Source organism: Oncorhynchus gorbuscha, unplaced genomic scaffold (assembly GCF_021184085.1).
Source record: "Oncorhynchus gorbuscha isolate QuinsamMale2020 ecotype Even-year unplaced genomic scaffold, OgorEven_v1.0 Un_scaffold_5:::fragment_4:::debris, whole genome shotgun sequence".
NCBI classification, from domain to species: domain Eukaryota; kingdom Metazoa; phylum Chordata; class Actinopteri; order Salmoniformes; family Salmonidae; genus Oncorhynchus; species Oncorhynchus gorbuscha.
In genome coordinates, this window is record NW_025745328.1 from 217,095 (window position 1) to 240,894 (window position 23,800).

General features: G+C 42.0%; 1 protein-coding gene across 2 annotated transcripts; it reads left to right on the forward strand.

Moving 5' to 3' along the window:
- Positions 1-395: 395 nt before the first annotated feature.
- Positions 396-22,001, forward strand: LOC124018387 (soluble guanylate cyclase 88E-like). 2 transcript variants are annotated; one of them, XM_046333679.1, is made up of 19 exons: positions 396-579; positions 785-875; positions 1,608-1,781; positions 2,453-2,629; positions 2,924-3,056; positions 3,183-3,357; positions 3,499-3,590; positions 4,322-4,579; positions 10,777-10,975; positions 11,602-11,724; positions 12,036-12,156; positions 14,955-15,084; positions 15,428-15,574; positions 15,898-16,044; positions 16,271-16,427; positions 17,163-17,272; positions 19,977-20,066; positions 20,369-20,487; positions 20,730-22,001. In XM_046333679.1, exons 4-19 carry the CDS (start codon positions 2,502-2,504, stop codon positions 21,127-21,129), a joined length of 2,529 nt encoding a protein of 842 aa, XP_046189635.1. In that variant the 5' UTR covers positions 396-579; positions 785-875; positions 1,608-1,781; positions 2,453-2,501; the 3' UTR covers positions 21,130-22,001. The 2 variants fall into 2 exon arrangements, with proteins under 2 accessions (XP_046189635.1, XP_046189636.1); XM_046333680.1 differs by lacking the exon at positions 396-579 and having other exon boundaries at positions 774-875.
- The last annotated feature ends 1,799 nt before the right edge of the window (positions 22,002-23,800 follow it).

Consider the following 23,800-nt stretch of genomic DNA (forward strand, 5'->3'; position numbering starts at 1 on the left):
GATATTTGTTATTTGTTTCATGGTTCTATGTAGATTTTAAAGCATTTTTAAAAGAAGAGTTGTTTGGGAACCAAATGAGCCGGCTCTTTTATGTGAACGGAGCCAATGAGCCGGCTCATCGAAAAGACTCCGAATGCCCATCACAAGTTTTATATTTATATATTTTTTTAATATATTTTTTTATGCCCATCACAAGTTGTAATGTAGTTTCTCTCTCTGGTGACGTCCATTGATGTTTTCATTTGAATGGAGAGCGTTGTAATGGCGCCCCCTAGCGAATATTTAGAGAAAAGTAGATCAGCGCATGAAAACCAAGTCAGCTGTAGGTTGAGCCTATTCTGTCTGTGTGTTGTGTTACAGGCGTGCGTCTGTAACACAACACACATACAAGAATAGGCTCGACCGACACCTGAGTGAGTTGTAATGCGCTCATCTACTCTTCTCTAAATATTCGCTAAGGGGCACCGTTACACTGCTTTACAACAGAACTAAAGCTTCGAAAATTAAGTGTTAAGTGTGAAAATTAATTGATTTTGAGCGCGGGACGCAGGAAGGCTGTGACGGCCTAGGCCAAAAGTGGTAAGGCTGGTGCACTATATATGTGAATACATTTTTTTTAATTAAGAAAATAAAACTATAGTTTTAGTAGTTATTCAAAGTTCTCAATCTCAAATGATTTGGCTTTTGGAAACAGGCTACGGATAGATGTGGACCTACTTGGACAATATGCCTGTAGCCTGTCCTACAGGATAACAACATAGCTGATATATACTCTCCCCTTCAGAGTTTACAGAACAGGCAAAACCATTGCCTCAATAAGCAGGGCTGCTCGTAACGAATTTACATTAGCTGAGTGCTATAGAAACGTTTTAAAGGTAAGCATACTATCACCATCAAGAACATGTTCACACTCACATGGGTTTCTCAATCCATCCGTATTTACACTCACATGGCTTTCTCAATCCATCCGTGCTTGCAACACGAGAGACCTCCTTATTAAACCAATTAAATTGACACAATTTTCCCGCGGGTTCTGAAAACGGGTGCGCTTAGCATAGCATTATAATAGAGCGCTTCACAAGCTAAGGGTACACCAATGCTCCAACACATTACCTTTTTGTTTTTTTCCATTTTGGATTAAAAAACGACTACAGGTTACACTTGCACTTGTACAACCTGGTAGGTACATATTTATATCTTTAAATATCTTCCCTTTGTCCAGCCTACAATTGAATTATTATGTTTTATGTACAAATCAAACCCCCCAAAAATCCATTGAAGGGCTGGTCCAGATGTTGCCCATCCCATGAACTAGGCCTATAGAGCCTAGGGATTTTATATTTGTCACAATGCACTTCATAGTCCACAGCCCTATATGTACACCTAGACAGTATGCTGATTTATTTAAAATATTTACACGTATATCACAGGGGGGCATGCCCCTCTTGGGAGATTCCCTACAATAAGCCCACACACTTTTCCTTTTGACCTTCATAACCAAGATCCAAACACAGACTTAGAGCACAGTACACACACACACATTGGCCTGCTATGTTTTCAGCGAGCTAGAAAGTCACCACTATTCCCTTTTCTTTGGTACCTGCCAGAAACATGCCTTGGCACTCTTATTTTAGGCCCTGCCACCCATTGACTTGACAGAGAAGTGTCTGAAGAGGGCCAGTGTCACGAGCAGGTGTTTGGCCAGTCAGAGCAGGGAGCAGCATTTCGGTGTTCGCTCCCACAGTTGGACCAGCGAATTACATACCACTGAGGGACTGCAGGTAAGGGACCCACATTTTCACCCTCTTCTTCTGCTTTTTCTTTGGGAGAACCTTTGATATACTATGGGTAAACATTTGTGTTAGCTGGCTAAATGCTGTGGAACATAGATTCCGGACAATTTTAGGGGCGAGGTGCCATAGACTAGAGGCAGTACTGTGCAGTGTAGTGTCTTATTTAAAGACGAGTCTTTAAAGGATAATCTTCTGCTATTCTAAAAGTCTTCTGATCAACACTGACCAAAGAGTATTGTGTAACAGTGTGCTTAGGTAGGGAGGTGTTTGAGGAGGTTACCTGACACTCAGACCTCAGGGTAAGAGTGTAAAGTAACTCACTATGCCTGTATATGTATGCATGTGAAAATGTGTTTGTGATATAGGTGAGATTTTTTTTTTTTAATACTACATGTGAAATGCAAGTACTGCACATGTGCTAGTCCTAGAATAGAGCTGAAAGTAGAGCAATATTTCAAAGGGGAGAATCTTGCTCTGTCTGAAAACCTCATTCATATTGTTTAATGTCAATCCTATTCAAGATACCCAAAAGGGATGATTTATTGTTTTTGGAAACATTTTGTGACAATGTATAATGAGGGACTTCATAGTTTTTAACATCTAGTTCATCCTATATGCAAAATGACTCAGACTGCGGGTCTTTCCTTACCATTCCCCAGTAAAGCAGTTCAACTTGGCAGAAATCTGGAGGTTCCCAACCCCCTTAAGATGTACGGCCTGTACTTGGAAGCGGTGAATGATTATATCAACGAGTCGTACGGGGAGGATGTATGGAGGCTGATAGAGGCCCGGGCAGAGATACCGCATCTCAAGTTTGTCCGCCATCAGATGTACAAGTACGGCCATATCCCATCTTAACTGTCGGGGCTAACTATTTCATATGCGTCATATTTACTTTATATTCTAACTTTACCAGGAAGGGAAGTCACTTGAGGTTACACTTGAATCTATTTCCTGACAGACTTGGCAAAAGCACATCAAGTTTACATAGACCATCAATACATAACACACACATAGACAACAGGTCAATGAATGCACTAATTGTAAGTCACTCTGGATAAGAGCATCTGCTAAATGACTGAAATGTCCATGTAAATGTCATATCTAGGTTTCCTCCTTCTTCCCTGTAGTGACAACCTGATCCTGCGGCTGGCCAAGGCAGCAGGCGAGGTCCTGGGGAAGACCCATGATGAGCTCATGTATGCCTTCGGGGTTTACATGGTGAAGAGGATCGGGAACTACGGCTACGAGAGGATTCTCAAGGTGACCTAGTGTTTAGTGGCCCTCCTCAAGTGTCTGAGTTAACACTAGGCATAATTGGCCCGAATCAATGTTCAATACACTGGTGTGTGTGTAATATCATTATTAATCTCTTATCCATTCATCCAGGTGTTGGGGCGTAATGTGCGTGACTTCATCAATGAGCTGGACAACCTGCACGAGTACTTTCGCTTCTCCTTCCCCAAGGTGCAGCCTCCCAGCTTCTGTGTGGAGGAGGAGTGTGAGACCAGCCTTACCCTGCACTACCGCAGCACCCGCAAGGGCTTCACCCAGTTTGTCAAAGGTAGGTAAGGGAGCACCACAGACGACAAACATAGCAAAAACTATTTTTCTGGAAGCACTATATTTGGTAATACTATACATAGGGTTCATGTCACACATCCCCAATCTGTAAAAATAATTTCTCTCTCTTCCCATACTGTAGGCCAGCTGTCTCAAGTGGGAAGGCAGTTCTATAACACAGACATTGAAGTTGAGATCCTGTCCAAAGAGGAGACTGAAAAGATGACATATGTGGTATGTACTGTACATCTACCTATCTGAAGCTACTTCTTTTAAACAATGTTATGTACACACCAACACACGTGCAAGTAACTCCTCCGACCTCGACCTAGGACTGCATCACTTTCCAAGTGCTACGCTTTGCCCTATTGTCAAACACCTTTAGTGTCTGGCCACATTGTCAAACACCTTTAGTGTCTGGCCACATTGTCAAACACCTTTAGTGTCTGGCCACATTGTCAAACACCTTTAGTGTCTGGCCACATTGTCAAACACCTTTAGTGTCTGGCCACATTGTCAAACACCTTTAGTGTCTGGCCACATTGTCAAACACCTTTAGTGTCTGGCCACATTGTCAAACAACTTTAGTGTCTGGCCCCATTGTCAAACACCTTTAGTGTCTGGCCACATTGTCAAACAACTTTAGTGTCTGGCCCCATTGTCAAACAACTTTAGTGTCTGGCCACATTGTCAAACAACTTTAGTGTCTGGCCCCATTGTCAAACAACTTTAGTGTCTGGCCCCATTGTCAAACAACTTTAGTGTCTGGCCCCATTGTCAAACAACTTTAGTGTCTGGCCCCATTGTCAAACAACTATAGTGTCTGGCCCCATTGTCAAACAACTTTAGTGTCTGGCCCCATTGTCAAACAACTTTAGTGTCTGGTCCCATTGTCAAGATCTTTACAACCTTAAGATCCTCACAGCTGCGTCGCCATGATTACCTTCGATGTCTCTTTGCTGCAGATCTACAAGATGAACTTTGACAACGCTGCCTTCAAGCACCGCATGCCCCAGCAAAAGACGGCCCCGGGGTACGAGAAGCTACCCATGAAGAGGGGCATCTTTTTCGACATGTTTCCCTTTAGCGTGATCTTCCGCCGGGACATGACCATGTACCGCATCGGGGACGGTCTAAAGGAGGTCTTCTCCGACCTGCAGGGCAAGAAGGTCAACGAAGAGTTCACCCTGGTGCGGCCCATGCTGGAGTTCAGCTGGGACAACGTGAGTACAGGAGAGAAGAGAGGGGGGTGAGGGTTCTGTTACATTTGGTGTGGTTTTTCCACTTACCTAGGCTATTGTTGTCAATCCAGAGTTTTTTAGTGGATATTTGAATTATTTAGTAACATTCAACAACCCCCTTTAATGGTCCAAACGGTGGAAATCGTGTTTTTCATCACATTGGATGATATTTGGCTGAAACCAATACAAAGTAGGGTAACCCAAGTATGAAAAATGACTGTAGCTGGCACACTGATAAAGTTTGATAATAAAGTTACTGGTCCCCTTCCCCATGTCAAACGCTTGGATTCAGACAGGCATTACTAAGGATTTACTTCCTGCTTTATCCAACGTCACATAAAGCCAGGAAATGTAATACACCAATGGTAGCGTCTTATGATCTCAACTCATTTAAATATGTACCGCCTGTCGTGGAATTTTCCTCTATTTACCAAATCATGGGAGCCACACACACAAGTCAGAGTTAGTTATAAAAGTCCATCTTTAATTATATAAGCTCTATAGCATTTTGACTTTCAACAGTTCAGTATCTCTAATGAAAAGTTGAGAGTTCCCACACAATGGCAACATGGGATCCTTTATAGCAAGGATAAACAGGATAAAACAGCATCGGCATAATTCATTGTTCAGCTTTGTCTCCTTTCTCAAACTCAGAACCATAAACCAATCCTCCATATCAACAGGCATATATCAAATTGTCATTTAGATACAACCAACCCTAAATACAACCAATCCTGGACAAGCTCACGGAGAGGAGAGTGAGGCTATAGGTTAAGATAAAAGGGAGCATGAGAATGATTCCAGACACTGCCCCCTTCCTTTCCCCACTAGATAAAGGTAGGGAGTAAAAGATATGTTAACACATGATGACACTTTGACCTCTCCCCTCTCCGCGGCCCATGCAACTTAGTCTGACATAGAACAGATAACTGCAACCTCGCCACAGTATTATACAAAAATACCATTCTGATGAGAAGTAACTTACACACATTTGATGAATATAAAACATCTTACATATGTTACCAACAAATTCTGAATCTTCCACGACACGCCTTAAGAGCGTCATTGCATGTGTTCCTACGCCTTGCTTTGGCTTTGTTTACAAACTGTGGGCAAGGTGCTAATAGCTAGCTCAAGCAGAACGCGTGACCAAGTAATATATATATATTTTAAATATACTGGTAGCCTTTTATCTGTAGTGTGACTGTTAGCTATCAAGCTACTTACCCGCATGCCGAAAAAAAGCACATTGTAACAGGATGCTATAGTGTACATTTAATGTTACACTATTTTTCTGAAGAATGAAAATATCCGACAGCAATGTCTCATTTTAATTTTGTGAGGACAGGCTGCATGAAAATTAAGATTATGTTACGGGTGTGCAGTGCACATTTCAAGTGAAGTTGCTTTATCAATTGTGGAGAACATTCGATTGGTCTTGCCAGGAAGCTAATCCTAAAAGACGGATGCAATACCATCATTGACATTGGAACAGTGGATCTTGCAAGCGCTGACCATAATGTAAGTATGATTATTATTTTCACTTCACTTTTGTCTTTTCACTATCAGCAAGCTGTAATGATAGACATTTAAAAAAATCCAACATCTATTTTGTCTGCACAGCTTCCCAGGCAACCACCACAGCAGGAATGCTGTGAAACATGTGAAGACAGACCAACAATACTGTAAGACATTTATTCATTTCCAGTGGTGGAAAAAGTACCCAATTGTCATACTTGAGTAAAAGTAAAGATATGTTAATAGAAAATTACTCAAGTAAAAGTGAAAGTCACCCAGTAAAATACTACTTGACTAAATGTCTAAAAGTATTTCATTTTAAATATACTTAAGTATCAAAAGTAAAAGTATAAATAATTCAAATGACTTATTAAGCAAACCAGAAGGCACAGTTTTCTTGTGATTTTATTTACTAATAGCCTGGGGCACACTCCAAAACTCAGACAATTTACAAACAAAGCATTTATGTTTAGTGAGTCCGTCAGATCAGAGGCAGATGAGATGACCAGGGATGTTCTCTTCGTAAGTTTGTGAATTAGACCATTTTCCTGTCCTGCTAAAGGATTCCAAATGTAAAGCTAACTTTTGGCTGTCAGGGAAAATGAATGGAGTAAAAAGTACATTATTTTCTTTTAGGAATGTAGTTAAGTAAAAATGTTAGTAGTAGTACTAAGTACTAAGTAGTACTTAAGTACTTTACCTCCACAGTTTATTTCACATCTGCACCAATTGAGCATTTCAGGCAGACAAAAATAAAAATACAAACATTGAAAAATGTCACAAAAAGTGCACAATTGCATATTTCAAATGGAATACTTCAAAAGCACCAGAAAACACATTGTAGAATTAATAGATCACTACATCAACGAATCGATAGCAACGTAACTCGGAACATTACATAAAAGGAAAATAAATTCACTACCCATTTAGCAAACGTTTCCCTTTTCAAAAACATTACAGGCCCCGAGACAGGCTCCTGGATCTCCTCTTCAACAAGGTCACTCTTGAGCCAGCATGTTACAGTATGTGGGGAAGCTGTGTGAGCAATCCATCCCAGGTTCCCTGTTTTGCCCAGTGTGAGAGGCCTGACAAGGAGGAGGCCATAGCTGGATTTGTGTCCCGCTTCAATCTTGGGGATGACTGCAGCCAAGTGGGTGACTGAAGCTTGATTGAAGCGGGGTACTTGCCCCCCCCCCTTTTTTTGTTGTTGTTGAAACTTCACCTTTATTTAACCAGGTAGGCTAGTTGAGAACAAGTTCTCATTTACAACTGCGACCTGGCCAAGATAAAGCAAAGCAGTGCGACAAAAACAACAACAGAGTTATACATAAACAAACGTACATTCAATAACAAAAAATAAAATAAAAATAGAAAAATATATGTACAGTGTGTGCAAATGTAGAATAGTAGGGAGGTAGGCAATAAATAGGCCCTAGAGGTGAAAATAATTACAATTTAGCATTAATACTAGAGTGATAGATGAGCAGATGATGATGTGTAAGTAGAGATACTGGGGTGCAAAAGAGCAAGAGGGTAAGTAATAATATGGGGATGAGGTAGTTGGGTGTGCTATTTACAGATTGGCTGTGTACAGTAACAGTGATCGGTAAGCTGCTCTGACAGCTGATGCTTAAAGTTAGAGAGGGAGATATAAGTCGCTTCAGAGATTTTTGCAATTCGTTCCAGTCATTGGCAGCAGAGAACTGGAAGGAAAGGAGGCCAAAGGAAGTGTTGGCTTTGGGGATGACCAGTGCAATATACAGTGGGGCAAAAAAGTGTTTAGTCAGCCACCAATTGTGCAAGTTCTCCCACTTAAAAAGATGAGAGAGGCCTGTAATGTTCATCATAGGTACACTTCAACTATGACAGACAAAATGAGAAAAATTTAGAAAAAATCCAGAAAATCACATTGTAGGATTTTTTATGAATTTATTTGCAAATTATGGTGGAAAATAAGTATTTGGTCACCTACAAACAAGCAAGATTTCTGGCTCTCAAAGACCTGTAACTTCTTCTTTAAGAGGCTCCTCTGTCCTCCACTCCACCTGTATTAATGGCACCTGTTTGAACTTGTTATCAGTATAAAAGACACCTGTCCACAACCTCAAACAGTCACACTCCAAACTCCACTATGGCCAAGACCAAAGAGCTGTCAAAGGACACCAGAAACAAAATTGTCGACCTGCACCAGGCTGGGAAGACTGAATCTGCAATAGGTAAGCAGCTTGGTTTGAAGAAATCAACTGTGGGAGCAATTATTAGGAAATGGAAAACATACAAGACCACTGATAATCTCCCTCGATCTGGGGCTCCACGCAAGATCTCACCCCGTGGGGTCAAAATTATCACAAGAATGGTGAGCAAAAATCCCAGAACCACACGGGGGGACCTAGTGAATGACCTGCAGAGAGCTGGGACCAAAGTAACAAAGCCTACCATCACTAACACACTTCGCCGCCAGGGACTCAAATCCTGCAGTGCCAGACGTGTCGCCCTGCTTAAGCCAGTACATGTCCAGGCCCGTCTGAAGTTTGCTAGAGAGCATTTGGATGATCCAGAGGAAGATTGGGAGAATGTCATATGGTCAGATGAAACCAAAATAGAACTTTTTGGTAAAAACTAAACTCGCCGTGTTTGGAGGACAAAGAATGCTGAGTTGCATCCAAAGAACACCAAACCTACTGTGAAGCATGGGGGTGGAAACATCATGTTTTGGGGCTATTTTTCTGCAAAGGGACCAGGACGACTGATCCATGTAAAGGAAAGAATGAATGGGGCCACGTATTGTGAGATTTTGAGTGAAAACCTCCTTCCATCAGTAAGGGCATTGAAGATGAAACGTGGCTGGGTCTTTCAGCATGACAATGATCCCAAACACACCGCCCGGGCAACGAAGGAGTGGCTTCGTAAGAAGAATTTCAAGGTCCTGGAGTGGCCTAGCCAGTCTCCAGATCTCAACCCCATAGAAAATCTTTGGAGGGAGTTGAAAGTCCATGTTGCTCAGCAACAGCCCCAAAACATCACTGCTCTAGAGGAGATCTGCATGGAGGAATGGGCCAAAATACCAGCAACAGTGTGTGAAAACCTTGTGGAGACTTACAGAAAATGTTTGACCTCTGTCATTGCCAACAAAGGGTATATAACAAAGTATTGAGATAAACTTTTGTTATTGACCAAATACTTATTTTCCACCATAATTTGTAAATAAATTCATGAAAAATCCTACAATGTAATTTTCTGGATTTTTTTTTCTCATTTTGTCTGTCATAGTTGAAGTGTACCTATGATGAAAATTACAGGCCTCTCTCATCTTTTTAAGTGGGAGAACATGCACAATCGGTGGCTGACTAAACACTTTCTTGCCCCACTGTACCTGCTGGAGCGTGTGCTATGGGTGGGTGTTGCTATGGTGACCAGTGAGCTGAGATAAGGCGGGGCTTTACCTAACAAAGACTTATCGATGACTTGGAGCCAGTGGGTTTGGCGACAGATATGTAGTGAGTGCCAGCCAACGAGAGCATACAGGTCGCAGTGGTGGGTAGTATAAGCCAAAGTAATGAACTTTTACATGATATCACATTTTGTTCATTTGTATGTTTTTTTGTCCAAGCACTTGGATGGGAGATCAGTGTTACAAATTGTACGAATCAATGGGATCCTGGACGCTAGGGTGGCTGGGTGCCTATATTAGGCTTGTGCTCTAATAAAAAAAATGTTTTTATCAAATGATATCTCACCACTATTTTATCACCATTATTTCTCATGAGTGTTCATGTTTATCAATATTTTGGGCTATGCTGTCCTAATGTAAATAATCAAATAAATGTCTGATCAATACATACAATCATTTCGCTACACCCTCAATGACATCTGCTAAATATGTGTATGTGACCAATAAAATATTATTTGATTTAATGCTGAGGCAACAATAAATTTTCCAGTACACTTATTATATGTTGTTTGTACTTTCTTTTATGTGTAAGCTTCTAAGGTGACTCAGGCTTTACTAATTCTTGTGAAGAAGTATGTCCGTGAACTGTATATTGTAAATAGTAGAAATGCAATTGTGTGTTGCTGCTGTTAATCTGATATCCAACAGTTCTGTTGACTATGGGAGCATTTTGCAGAGAAAATGGGTTGAGCCTACAATTTAGACTCGGAATGAGATGTGGCCCGTTTTTACCTGGTCATCAATGACGTGGCCCATTGTTTACCTTGTTACAATGACCACAAGGGCGTTTTCAAAGAGCTGTCAGTCAAGGCTAGCTTATGAATATAAGCTCCCCGCCCACTCAGCCTGTTCTTTCAGGCTTCCTGATAGTTAGAAATGAGAGAAAGGATAACATTTCTCAATTCTGATCATTTTAATAGTGTACAAATATTATGGGCAATGTATTCGTCATTCAAAGGCTATTTTTACTTGGGAAATATGATGACTGTGCTAAGCTTCACTGTGTCTGCATGTGTCCGGGCCAGTCTCAGAATAAATCATCTCAAAGTAAGAGTGCTGATCTAGGATCAATGTTCTCTTCATAGTCACAATAAATAATGTTGATGGACAGTGTGGACCTGATCCTAGATCAGCACTCCTACACTGAGACGCTTTGTGAATACGGGCCCTGGACTTGACTGAAGTCATCTGTTCCCATGCTTCCCCTCAGATCTACACCCACCTTAACAATGTGTTTGAGCTACTGTCCAAAGCTGTGGTGGAGAGCAAGCAGAAGGTGAATGTCCCTAAACTGAGCAAGGAAAAGGAAGACGAGGGAAAAGAGGAGAGCGAGAAACCCAAGAGAGAGGAAGAGAGAAGTACAGAGAAGTCAAGGGTCCGCCCGTCGCCACAGTCAACCGACAGGAGAGGGGAGTACTTTGTCTCTAACAATCTCTAGCACATGTCTAATGTTTAAGTAATTTTGATTAATTAAGGTCCAGTGCAGCTGTTTTTCTCTATCTCAATATCAAATCATATCTTGGAAACAATTAAGTAAGTTACTGTGATTGTTTCAACTAAAATGAAAAGTAGCTTCTTAATGAAGAGCAATTTCTTAAGCAAGAATTTTGCTAGTACTGTCTGGGAGTGGACAACTGAAAACTAGCTGTTATTTGCAGAGAGGTTTGGAACTCTCTTATTGGTCTGTTTACTTAACTTACTACCTGGTGATGTCAACAGGCAGGCCAAAACTCCATCCCACCAAAAAGTCTGAAATTTCAAGCAGTTCTTTCAAACAGCTCTTAAACTAAAGTGGTATTATCATCATTTTCATAATTTCACAGTATTATTCCAACCTCATAGTGTGGAGATGTATATAAAACACAGGAAAATCACATTTTTGACTGCAGTGGGCTTTTAAAGTCTTCCAATCTCTCTGTCAGTGCTGTTATACGCATAAGTGAAGTGCATTAAACAAATGTTACTCCCTCACTCAGCCACCCATCCTCCCTCCCTAACTCAGTCATTCATTCCCTCCTTTCCTCTGGCCCATTAGATGTGAAGTCTGTGGAGGAGATGAAGGGGGACCAGGAGTTCAGCAGTGCACTGACCCAGTACAACAGCTCAGCCAACTCAGGGGGAGAGGACATCGAGCTGCTCGCCTTCCAGACTGTCACCGGTGAGAACCCCTTCTTCCTCACCCGTCACACATCTTCCCACCTGTCCAGCTCACCAAGATAAGCTTACATGCTGCATAGCTTTGTTCTCCTACATTTGAAAGGGTTACAGAAATCCAACACAATGCCAGAATCAGTGATTGCCCTGTCTATTTTGAATGAAGTATTAACTATACCATTTTGAATAACTAGAGTGTAAATGGTCTTGGAATTGTTGGTGACAATATGGCACAGACGACAATTCTAAATTTAAACCAATGTTTCCAAGTTCTATGTCTGTGGATGACCCCACCCTGCTCTTCGTCATCCCCAGGGAAGTGCAGTGAAACTATCTTTGAGGATATGAGGGAACCTCCCAAGAAGCCCCTCCACCTGAAGGGTCAAATGAAGTACGTCCCCCAGTGGGACTCGCTCATCTTCCTCAGTACGCCCATGTAAGACCACCCACAACATCCTTACAGTACCTAGCCCTTATCTGACTATAAAGGCAATACATAATCCAATTCAAAACTTGCCTTGAGGCTACAGCTATGTGATGCCACGGTCAGACACGTTTACAAAGCAACCAAAAAAGGAGAATCCAAAGCTTTGATAGTATAAAAACAAATAAAAGGTAGTTTACAAACAAAGATTGAATCTACTATAGACCATCAAGACCTACCTGAGCGATAATACCAAACCACAAAATAGGTATAGGGATGGGGAACATGGGAAGAAGGGGGTGTGCCCAGGTGAGGCTCCATTTGGCAAATCTGATCATAATTCTATCATCCTGATTCCTGCTTACAAGCAAAAACTAAAGCAGGAGGTACCAGTGACTCGCTCAATACGGAAGTGGTCAGATGATACGGATGCTGCGCTACAGGACTGTTTTGCTAGCACAGACTGGAATATGTTCCCCGGATTCATCCAATGGCATTGAGGAGTATACCACCTCAGTCATCGGCTTCATCAATAAGGGCATCGACGAAGTACATATCCCAACCAGAAGCCATGGATTACAGGCAACATCCACATCGAGCTAAAGGCGAGAGATGCCACTTTCTAGGAGTGGGACACTAATCCGGACGCTTGTAAGAAATCCTACTACGCCCTCAGAAGGAAACCATTAAACAGGCAAAGTGTCAATACAGGATTAAGATTGAACACTGGCTCTGTCAGATTAACATCGACCTGGATGTAGTGGAAAGTTTCAAGTTACTTGGTGTCCACATCACCAACGAACTATCATGGTCCAAACACACCAACACAGTCGTGAAGAGGGCACAACAACACCTTTTCCCTCTCAGGAGATCTGGCATTGGTCCCCAGATCCTCAAAATGTTCTACAGCTACACCATCGAGAGCATCCTGACTGGTTGCATCACCGCCTGGTATGGCAACTGCTCGGCATCTGACCATAAGTCGCTACAGAGGGTAGTGTGTACAGCCCAGTACATCACTGGGGCCAAGCTTCCTTCCATCCAGGACCTCTATACCAGGCGGTGTCAGAGGAAAGCACAAAAAATTGCGAAGACTCCAGTCACCCAAGTCATAGACTGTTCTCTCTGCTACCGCAGGGCAAGCGGTACCAGAGCGCCAAGTCTAGGACCAAAAGACTCCTTAACAGCTTCTTCCCCCAAGCCATAAGACTGCTGAACAACTAATCAAATGGCCACCCGGACCATTTACATTGACACCCCCCCATTTGTTTTAATACTGCTGCTCCTCGCTGTTTATTATCTATGCATATTCACTTTACCCCTACCTACATGCACAATTTACCTCCACTAACCTGTACCCCTGCACATTGACTCCGTATCGGTACCCCTGCATATAGCCTCATTATTGTTACATTTTGTTAATTTTAATATTTTTTTAACTTTAGTTTATTTGGTAAATATTTCTTAACTCTTTATTGAACTGCATTGTTGGTTAAGGGCTTACAAGTAAACATTTCACAGTAAGGTTGTATTCGGCACATGTGACAAATAAAGTTTGATTTGATTGCTTTCAAATACCCATGATAACCATAATAGAAATCCCAAAACATGATTTCTGTAAGAACAGACGCTGGGAGACGAGAAGCAAGTACAGGGAGTTAATATTTAATACATAACCGACATGAAACAAAACACGGACCGCATCTGGACAAGGGAAACATAATGACATTAATGCTGACTCGGGAAAGAAACAGAGGAAGTGACAGATATAGGGGAGGTAATTAATAACGTGATGGAGTCCAGGTGAGTCCAATGAAGCGCTAATGTGCGTAATGATGGTGACAGGTGTGCGTAAATATACACAACCTGGCAACCTTGAGCACCAGAGGAGGAGCGGGAGCAGACTTGACAGATTTCAATAAATCTATATTTTACGATTTTAATAAGACTAGCCATAAATGTTCATAATGAGACTGAACGTTAGTGAATTTGGTTTCAACATTTACTTTAGATAGTCCTTACCTTATGCTGTGTCTGTGTCTGTTTTATTAGCATATTAAAATAATAAAAAACGACATATAATATTACTGTATGCCTCTAAATATGTGCAGTATGCATAATATAATGTATTTGGTCCCATATTTCATGAGCTGAAATAAAAGATCAGAGGAATGTTCCATATGCACAAAAAGCTTCTTTTTCTCAAATTTTGTGCAGAAAATTTCATTCCTGTTAGTGAGTATTTCTCCTTTGTCAAGATAATCTATCCACCTGACAGGTCTGGTATATCAAGAAGCTGATTAAACGGCATGATCATTACAACAAGTGCACCTTGTGCTAGGGACAATAAAAGGCCACTCTAAAATGTGCAGTTTTGTCACACAACCCAATGGCACAGATGTCTTTAAGTTTTGAGCAAGCTTGCAATTGGCATGTTGACTGCATACATTTCCACCTGAGCTGTTGCAAGAGAATTGAATGTTCATTTCTCTACAGTAAGCCAGTAAGTTTAAGACGATTTGTCAGTACATCCAACCTCATAACCACAGAACGCGTGTAACCGCACCAGCGCAGGAGCTCCACATCAGCTTCTGTGAGGGAAAAACTCATTTTGATTGGCTGGGCCTGGCTCCCAATTGGGTGGGCCTATGCTAGTTATGATCTGTAACAGTAAAATAATTGAAATTGTTGCATGTTCCATTTATCCACTTCCCTCTACCTTTCCAATCCCCTCTTATCTCCCTTTCAGCTACTCACCCCATCCTTGCTGTCTCTCTCATTCCACTTCCACTTTTTTCTTCCTCTTCCAGTATAGAGACAGTGGAGGACATGATTAAAATGGGCGTCTATGTGAATGATCTGAACCTCCATGACTCCAGCCGAGAGCTCATCTTAGCCGGAACACAGCAGTCGGCTGAACTTCAGCTGGCTCTTGACCAGGTAAGCCATACACATTTCATATATATGACATACCACCTTTTAGAACAGCACACAACCGTACCTTGGTACATTGTTAATGTTATCAGATAACTCCTTTACTAACTGGCCCAAGTTTGCCTCATCTAAGAATGCAAGACATGCTACTATACCCACACACAGTCCTGCTCATAGGCAGCTTAATTTTCAAAGTTACAAATAGACCTATGCAGTGTATAGTTCACACTGAAAGGCAGAGGCAAAGACCATCTCAAGCGCGGGGCTGGATAGGCCTTTGAAGGAGGATGAGGAGGAGTTAGTTGACTGAAAGCTCTCTCTCTCTCTCTGGTGGCTCCTCCCACTCCAGGAGCAGCAGAAGTACGCCCAGCTCCAGGAGATCATCAAGAAGCTTGACGAGGAGAAGAAGAGAGGAGACTCCCTCCTCTATGCCATGATCCCCAAAGCTGTGGCTGACCGGCTCAGGAAGGGTATCACGGCCCTGGAGACATGCCAGGTCCTAGCCGTACATTTACAGATACATATACAGATATACAGGGTGCATCCAAAATGTCGCCCCATTCCCTATATAGTGCACTATATAGGCCCCAGCTCTGGTCAAAAGTAGTGCAGGATATAGGCAATAGGGTGCCATTTCAGACACAGCCATAGAGTTTGTAGAGGAAACTATCCTCCATGTTGGCTCAAAACATTCAATGACATTAAAGCTCAATTGGATTCTGGAGCCAACTAGCCACCTCATTTCTATCAAGCCAGAAGAAACACCACAGTAAAATGTCAAGCATTTAAGTGTGCTGGTATTTCCTTTCCGTTTCCCAGGTGTTCCCGGACGTGACCATCCTATTCAGCGACGTGGTGAAGTTCAACGAGATCTGCATCCACATCACGCCCATGCAGGTGGTGGACATGCTCAACGAGATCTATATCGTCTTCGACACGCTCAGCGAGAAGCACAACGTCTACAAGGTGAATGACTAGGACAATACAAAACAAGGGTCTCTGTGGGAACAATATGCCTGCATACTCAACCAAGGTTGGCTGGACCAAAAAGGAGAACAGACTATTATCATGCATTGAGTGGCTGTTGCAATGTTTTACAAAGTGGAATGTTTAGTTTATTTCATTGGTAGGATATAATGTATACAGTAATGCATCTAAATATACTACTTGACTCTTATTCCCCTGGGTTCAGGTGGAGACCATCCGAGATGCCTACATGGTGGTGGCAGGCGTGCCCAATAAGACAACCTTCCATGCCCACCACATATGTGACATGGCCCTGGACATGCTGAGCTCCATCGACCACCTCAAAGACCCCTCCACTGGAGACAACATCCAGATCAGAGTCGGTGAGCAGAGACCATTGAAATACAATCTAGTCACTCTATTTCTTATGGCACAGACAGTGTAGACAGGATTGGGCCTTACCATAGAAATATAATTATTACATATTACATGTAAAAACTGTACCTGTAATACATTACTAGCAGAAATATTGTAATCAGATTATAGATACTTTTGAAAAACTAGATGATTACTTCTTGGATTACTTTTAAATTCATAAAGGACGATTGCGGAACAAAATACATTATGACACCTTTCTGTTTTCTCAATGACATTCAATTCAACATTGGAAAAAAAGGCGCAAGTTTAAGTTTGTTCCACAAGTCAGAGACCACTATGATGACACACCAAAATGTGTTTGATGGATCCTTTTTGTCTTCCTTTAATGCCTCTTAAGGGGAAAGTAATTCAAAAGTAACCAGATTACATTACTGAGTTTGGGTAATACAAAAGTTACATTACTAATTACAATGTTGGTCATGTAACTGTAACATATTGCATTTACATAGTAACCTACCCAACCCTGCATATGACAGACATAAAGCATACACATACTGTACGGTGTCTCTTTATAATCCAGTCAAAAGGAAGTCAAAGGCTCGATATTGTCTTGCCATGTCATGACTGTGCTCCTCAGTTAATGCTGCCAGATTTATACTCCTTAAGGCACCCTGAATCTATAGCCACTGATCCAGGTTCAGTAAAGCAGTTTAACTTCATTGTGTGTTGTTTCCCTTCAGGGATCCACTCAGGGATGGTGGTGGCTGGGGTGGTGGGGCTGAAGATGCCTCGCTACTGTCTGTTTGGAGACACCGTCAACACTGCCTCCCGCATGGAGAGCAACGGGGTGGTGAGTTCTGACATTGGAACATAATCTCACTATAGGGTTTGTGAATTAAATCACTTTTTTGACAGCATTCCTTTTGATTTAAACAAAAGGTTCCATACATGTTATATTTCTATGATTGACACCCACTCTGTATTCAAGAGCATGTTGTGTCTCAACCAATGGTGGTCACAACCAAAGTACCCTCAAAACAATGTAGGCATTGAGCAAATTTCAGGTCTGCTGAGCGCAAACTTGAACGTTGTGAAAATTCTGTGGAACTTCCAGCTCGCATTTACTGTGAACACTGATGCTGTATCCAGTTTAAGTTAGTTTTAACAGTGGCCAAGTAGGATACTGTGGCTATTTGATCATAATGTAGGCTTACCAAAGTGGCCTACCATCAAAAACAATAGAGAAAATGCATCCCATAAAATGTTTACATGGAAATAGTAGCAGCCAATGTGTGGTGTTCAATAAAGGCCTACATTCCATGAGACTTTTGAAAAAAAAACATGCAGGACTTGACATTAACCACTTAATCCTACCCCCCTACTTTTTTGAACATTCTGTTAAAAATCGCGCAACATTTCAGCATCCTGCTACTCATGCCAGGAATATAGTATATGCATATGATTAGTATGTGTGGATAGAAAACACTCTGGCGGTTCTAACACTGGTTAAATCACGGCTGTGACTATAACAGAGCCTGTGTTTCATCGAAAAGCGGAAGAAAATCTGATCACTGAAAACTGGAAAATATATCAATGCGCCACTTGCATGTATTGTTGAATGGAAACCAAATTACATGGGGCTTAGATTGCAATTCCTACAGCTTCCACACGATGTCACAAGTCTTGTCAATTGCCTGGGCTTTGTTTCTTGGTCAAACGAGTAAGAGAGAGACCATTTCTTCCGATCTCCGACAGGATGTTTTGGATGAGAGACTTTTGAAAAAAAAAACATGCAGGACATGACATTAACCTGTTTATCCACTTGTCCTTCAGACAAGGAGGTGACTGAAAATGATGTGTTTGATGCAAGAAACCACTTTACAAAATAAGACTCATAATTATTCCCGTACCATTATTACAGAGAATCAGACAAATTATGCTACCCTCTGCCTATTGGCTACTTAGTTTATTCATCCCAATCTCAAAATACAAAACTGCCTCTTTAAGACAAAAAAAATTCTCTTTACCTGACTCGCTTTTCAAAGATGTCTAGAAATGTACGTTTTGTGCTCTTGTAGGAAGCAATCACTCCCCTATTGCTGACTACAGATTATCTATAACTGGGCTAATAACTCACTAACTAGCAAAGGATATGAACACGTAGAAATGTGCTTTAATCTCAAAACAAGTGCATCTACTCACAACCGCTCATGCTGTAATCACTGTCCAGTTCAAAGTGAATGGCCCATGATCGGCTATGAAAAGCCAACTGACATTTACTCCTGAGGTGCTGACTTGCTGCACCCTCGACAACCATTGTGATTATTATTATTATTTGACTATGCTGGTCATTTATGAACATTTGAACATCTTGGCCATGTTCTGTTATAATCTCCACCCGCCACAGCCAGAAGAGGATAGGCCACCCCTCATAGCCTGGTTCCTCTCTCAGTTTCTTCCTAGGTTTTGGCCTTTTCTAAGGAGTTTTTCCTAGCCACCGTGCTCCTTCACCTGCATTGCTTGCTGTTTGTGGCTTTAGGCTGGGTTTCTGTACAGCACTTTGAGATATCAGCTGATGTAAAAATGGCTATATAAATACATTTGATATTCATATATGGCAATGGTCTATTTGCATATATGCCTACTGCAGCTCTGATTGGTTATGGCGCACTGGTCTGTGTAGAGTAAGGGCCCGAGTTGTGCCTGTCATTGCAATAGGAACTTACTCCGATGTGTTCTGCCTACAACAAAATCTCTTGCATAGGTAGTTTTGCATACTAAGTCTTGCATACTTAGTTGTGTTTTAGTGTATTGCCTTGAATGTGGCTAATATTGCATTGATTCAATCACAATTCCCACAGTAAAGGGGAAATGTTGATAGTGTTAATTTAATGGGGAAAACTCTAGATAGTTGAGTGAAGGTCAACCTCTTGCTTCTCTGCGCAGACTGATATTTCTTCTGAGTGGCAGTCCCGGGGAGCTGCGTGCCTATGCGCAGCTTAGTGGGAACATTGGTCACAACACAAAAACCTCAGATGTCAAATAGGGTCTAAGCTACAATGTATGTGAATTTAAAAAAAAATGTTTTTGATTAAATGCATTTTTTGATAATTGACGTTTAAGGTTAAAGAAAGAATTACATACTTTTTAAAAAATGTATCAAATAGTTTGACAACCCTGTTTGTAAGCTTTTAAATTATACCAATTATCAACTGTTTCTATTTCCCAGTGATGAAGACATGGATGTCATGGTATGCTGGGGTATGCAGAATAGGTCAACTTTGAGCAACTTTATCTCTTGAATGTTTTGGCATTCAGGTCCAAAGGTCACTTTCTGAGCACTTCTACAATGGACACATTTTTATGGAAAAATGTGTCTTTAAAAAAGGGTGCTGTCAAAAACTGATTGAATTCAAATGGATTTACCCAATAGACACGATCAATTAGCACTGTATTGCAAATCATTTATTTTGTAAGTAGGCCAATGTGACATTGAGTGAACTGAATAGTTAGCACTATGTCAGCCATCAACCTCTGTGTGTCTGTCTGTACAGGGCATGCAGATCCACATAAGCCAGACCACCAAAGATCACTTGGAACATGAGCCCTACATAATTGAGGAGAGAGGAAAGATCTTTGTGAAGGTATGTGTATGATGTCCCATCATGGCACCGTGTGATGCTCCAACTGCCAAACAGACATAAATGCACCACACTAAATCTATTTTTAAAATCTATCTATTAAAATATATTTTGATATCTTCAGCCAATGGATGAGATCAACTCAGCCAATGGATGGGCTGCAAATGACCATTTCAAGACTTGAATTTTGATAAAACTCTTGAAATGGTCATTTGCAGCCCATCCATTGGCTGAGTTATGACAGGTATTGAATATAAGGATCATGAACACGGTACTATTTCTGCCTAAATTCTGTCCAATCGCAGGGTAAAGGCTACATGAAGACATATTGGCTGAAGGGGAAGAAGGACCTGTCGTTTAAGACTCCAGCAGAGCTCCGCTACAGCAGTGAACAGAAGGACTCAGAGGACAGGAGCTCCAATGGGTAAGTGGAACAGGGGAGGAGTCAACACCAATCTCTTCTGTAGGGATATACTGCAAGATGCCCTATATTGTATGACTGTGAACTGTTCATTGAATTTCACTACTGTATAATTAGTAATGTTCCAACATCATGCTGTTTGTGGAGAGAAGGGCTTGCATAAGAAAAACACACCTGCTACTAATTTGCTTTGCTTTTGTACATACTGTATGTGTTAATTTTTTTAATACGTTTTTTACACACAGGTCCACCTGCACCAACACCAAGCGCTCCACCTCCAACCTGAACATTCCCAACGAGGAGCAGGCAGAGGGCAAGCCCACCCCCACAGAGCTGCCTGCAGAGCCCTTACCTTCACTAGAGGGCGCCCCTGAGGACCCCACAGACCCCACCGAGCCACAGGAGAAGAAAGTCAAAAAGAACACTAAGAACAACAAAGGGGGCGCGGCCAAGCCCGAAGCTCCTCCGCAGCAGGTCAATGTGGTGCAGGAGAGTGCAGTGCCTCCTGCTGCTGCCCAGGAGACCCCCACAGCCCCCCCGGCCACCGCCGCCCCAGTGCTCAACAACAAGAGGAACAGCTTCAGGCAGCATACCAAGCTGCCCGCCCACCTTCCCATGCGCAGCACTTCCTGTTGCCTACTGTGAGAGGAGAGGCTAAAATAATGTGACTGGCCTGCATCTTATTGACAGTCCTGTGAAGACAAACCCTGAAACTGACCCTAACCTTGAACCTTAACCAATTAGAAAATTCAACATGGTTTCGCTGGTCAGTCACATCCCTTTTGTTTTTCCCTACTGTGAGATGGACCAGGCCAGAGTTTAAGACCTCTCATCTCAGATTATTGGCCAGCCTTCCTGTTCAATATATTGTATGACGCCCTGTTGTTTATCCTATGTTTTTCCTTAGGCAGGACCTGAGTGTCCCCACAGCAACATTCAGGGCAGCCCACACCTAATGTAATGTATTCATCCATTTATTCAAGGTGGAGTTCGAGGTAGACAGGGCGGACCACCCCACTTAAGTATTCATAGAGGAAACATTGATGCCCCTAAAATTTAAAAAATGTGACATTGCTGAATTTAAAAAAATCTTCCAACAAATATATACCGATACTCATGTCAAACAGTGGGCCTCTTTTGGTAATACAAGCACCTGGCTAATGTCACAGATTTGTGCATGTTGTTGAAAGGACATGTCAATAAATGTACAGTTCAGTTTATTACTGTCGGTGAAAACAAACATTACGGGATCACAATGGATTGGTATACAGAGTAAGATGAGATGTCAAGAGATGATTGTATTTTGTTTGCATAAACTAGTTCTGAGAAGTCTGACCCAAGTTACAGTTCTTATACTGTGTTTAATGATGGAATAATATTGACTTTAATATTCATTTATATAATAGCGCTTTTCCTAATGCTCTAAGTGCTTTACCTTTCTGTTTTGTATTTGTAATTTGTTGCACGTTTACTGAATGTTAGCATATCTTTGTCCATAAAAACTGTACAGACAAGCACGTCAAGTGTTCGTTTCCTTGTCGATATCTTTAAATGTTTTGCTTAATAGCGAATTGTGATTCGCTCACAATGTCAGAGGGACAGCTGAAGGCAAAGAACAAAGGGAAGCTATGGCTCTATAGAACTGGGGATAGTAACTTTTTTTCTATAACATGCTCATCGGTGCACGTAATGGGGAAAAGGCTAGTCACAGTCAGCTGCAGACATATAAGATTATATCAAGGATCTTCTCTGAACCGACACACTGTTATCTAGATGTTACCTGGCCCCGTATCAGATAACACAGCTAGCGGAGATTATGTGTGTTCAGAAAACTGCTAAGCACCAGTCAGAAAATACAAAGACCTACACTGAGCTCAATTAATGTCCAAATGGAAATCCCATCGTGACATTTATTTAATATACTTAGTGAAGAAATTCATATAAGGTGGGAAGCCCAATGTCCTTTATCTTTTAACTAAGGAGGTAACATATTATACATAAGCTGTGCTCAAAGAAAAGGTACATTGCCTTCAGAAAGTATTCATACCCATTGACTTATTCCATATTTGTTGTTACAGCCTGAATTCAAAATTGATAAAACATATATATCTCACTCATCTACACACACTATCTCATAATGAAAGTGAAAACATGTTTTGAGACATTTTTGCAAATTGATTGAAAATGAAATGTTTACACCTGAGTCAATCATTTATAGAAGCACCTTTGGCGGTGATTACAGCTTTGAGTCGTCTTGGGTATGTCTGTATCCACTTTGAGTCGTCTTGGGTATGTCTGTATCCGCTTGGAGTCGTCTTGGGTATGTCTGTATCCGCTTGGAGTCGTCTTGGGTATGTCTGTATCCGCTTTGAGTCGTCTTGGGTATGTCTGTATCCGCTTTGAGTCGTCTTGGGTATGTCTGTATCCGCTTTGAGTCATTTAACATCATTTACATCATTTAAGTCATTTAGCAGACGCTCTTATCCAGAGCGACTTACAAATTGGTGCATTCACCTTATGACATCGAGTGGAACAGTCAATTTACAATAGTGCATCTAAATCTTAAAGGGGGGTGAGAGGGATTACTTATCCTATCCTAGGTATTCCTTAAAGAGGTGGGGTTTCAGGTGTCTCCGGAAGGTGGTGATTGACTCCGCTGTCCTGGCGTCGTGAGGGAGTTTGTTCCACCATTGGGGGGCCAGCGCAGCGAACAGTTTTGACTGGGCTGAGCGGGAGCTGTACTTCCTCAGTGGTAGGGAGGCGAGCAGGCCAGAGGTGGATGAACGCAGTGCCCTTGTTTGGGTGTAGGGCCTGATCAGAGCCTGGAGGTACTGAGGTGCCGTTCCCCTCACAGCTCCGTAGGCAAGCACCATGGTCTTGTAGCGGATGCGAGCTTCAACTGGAAGCCAGTGGAGAGAACGGAGGAGCGGGGTGACGTGAGAGAACTTGGGAAGGTTGAACACCAGACGGGCTGCAGCGTTCTGGATGAGTTGAAGGGGTTTAATGGCACAGGCAGGGAGCCCAGCCAACAGCGAGTTGCAGTAATCCAGACGGGAGATGACAAGTGCCTGGATTAGGACCTGCGCCGCTTCCTGTGTGAGGCAGGGTCGTACTCTGCAGATGTTGTAGAGCATGAACCTACAGGAACGGGCCACCACCTTGATGTTGGTTGAGAACGACAGGGTGTTGTCCAGGATCACGCCAAGGTTCTTAGCGCTCTGGGAGGAGGACACAATGGAGTTGTCAACCGTGATGGCGAGATCATGGAACGGGCAGTCCTTCCCGGGAGGAAGAGCAGCTCCGTCTTGCCGAGGTT

Excerpts from the sequence above, each read along its gene's own strand:
- LOC124018387 (XM_046333679.1), top strand. The coding sequence starts at position 2,502 with ATGTACGGCCTGTACTTGGAAGCGGTGAATGATTATATCAACGAGTCG. Across the intron at positions 3,057-3,182 it reads GCTACGAGAGGATTCTCAAG|GTGTTGGGGCGTAATGTGCG; the intron begins GTGACCTAGTGT and ends CCATTCATCCAG. Across the intron at positions 20,067-20,368 it reads GAGGAAAGATCTTTGTGAAG|GGTAAAGGCTACATGAAGAC; the intron begins GTATGTGTATGA and ends GTCCAATCGCAG.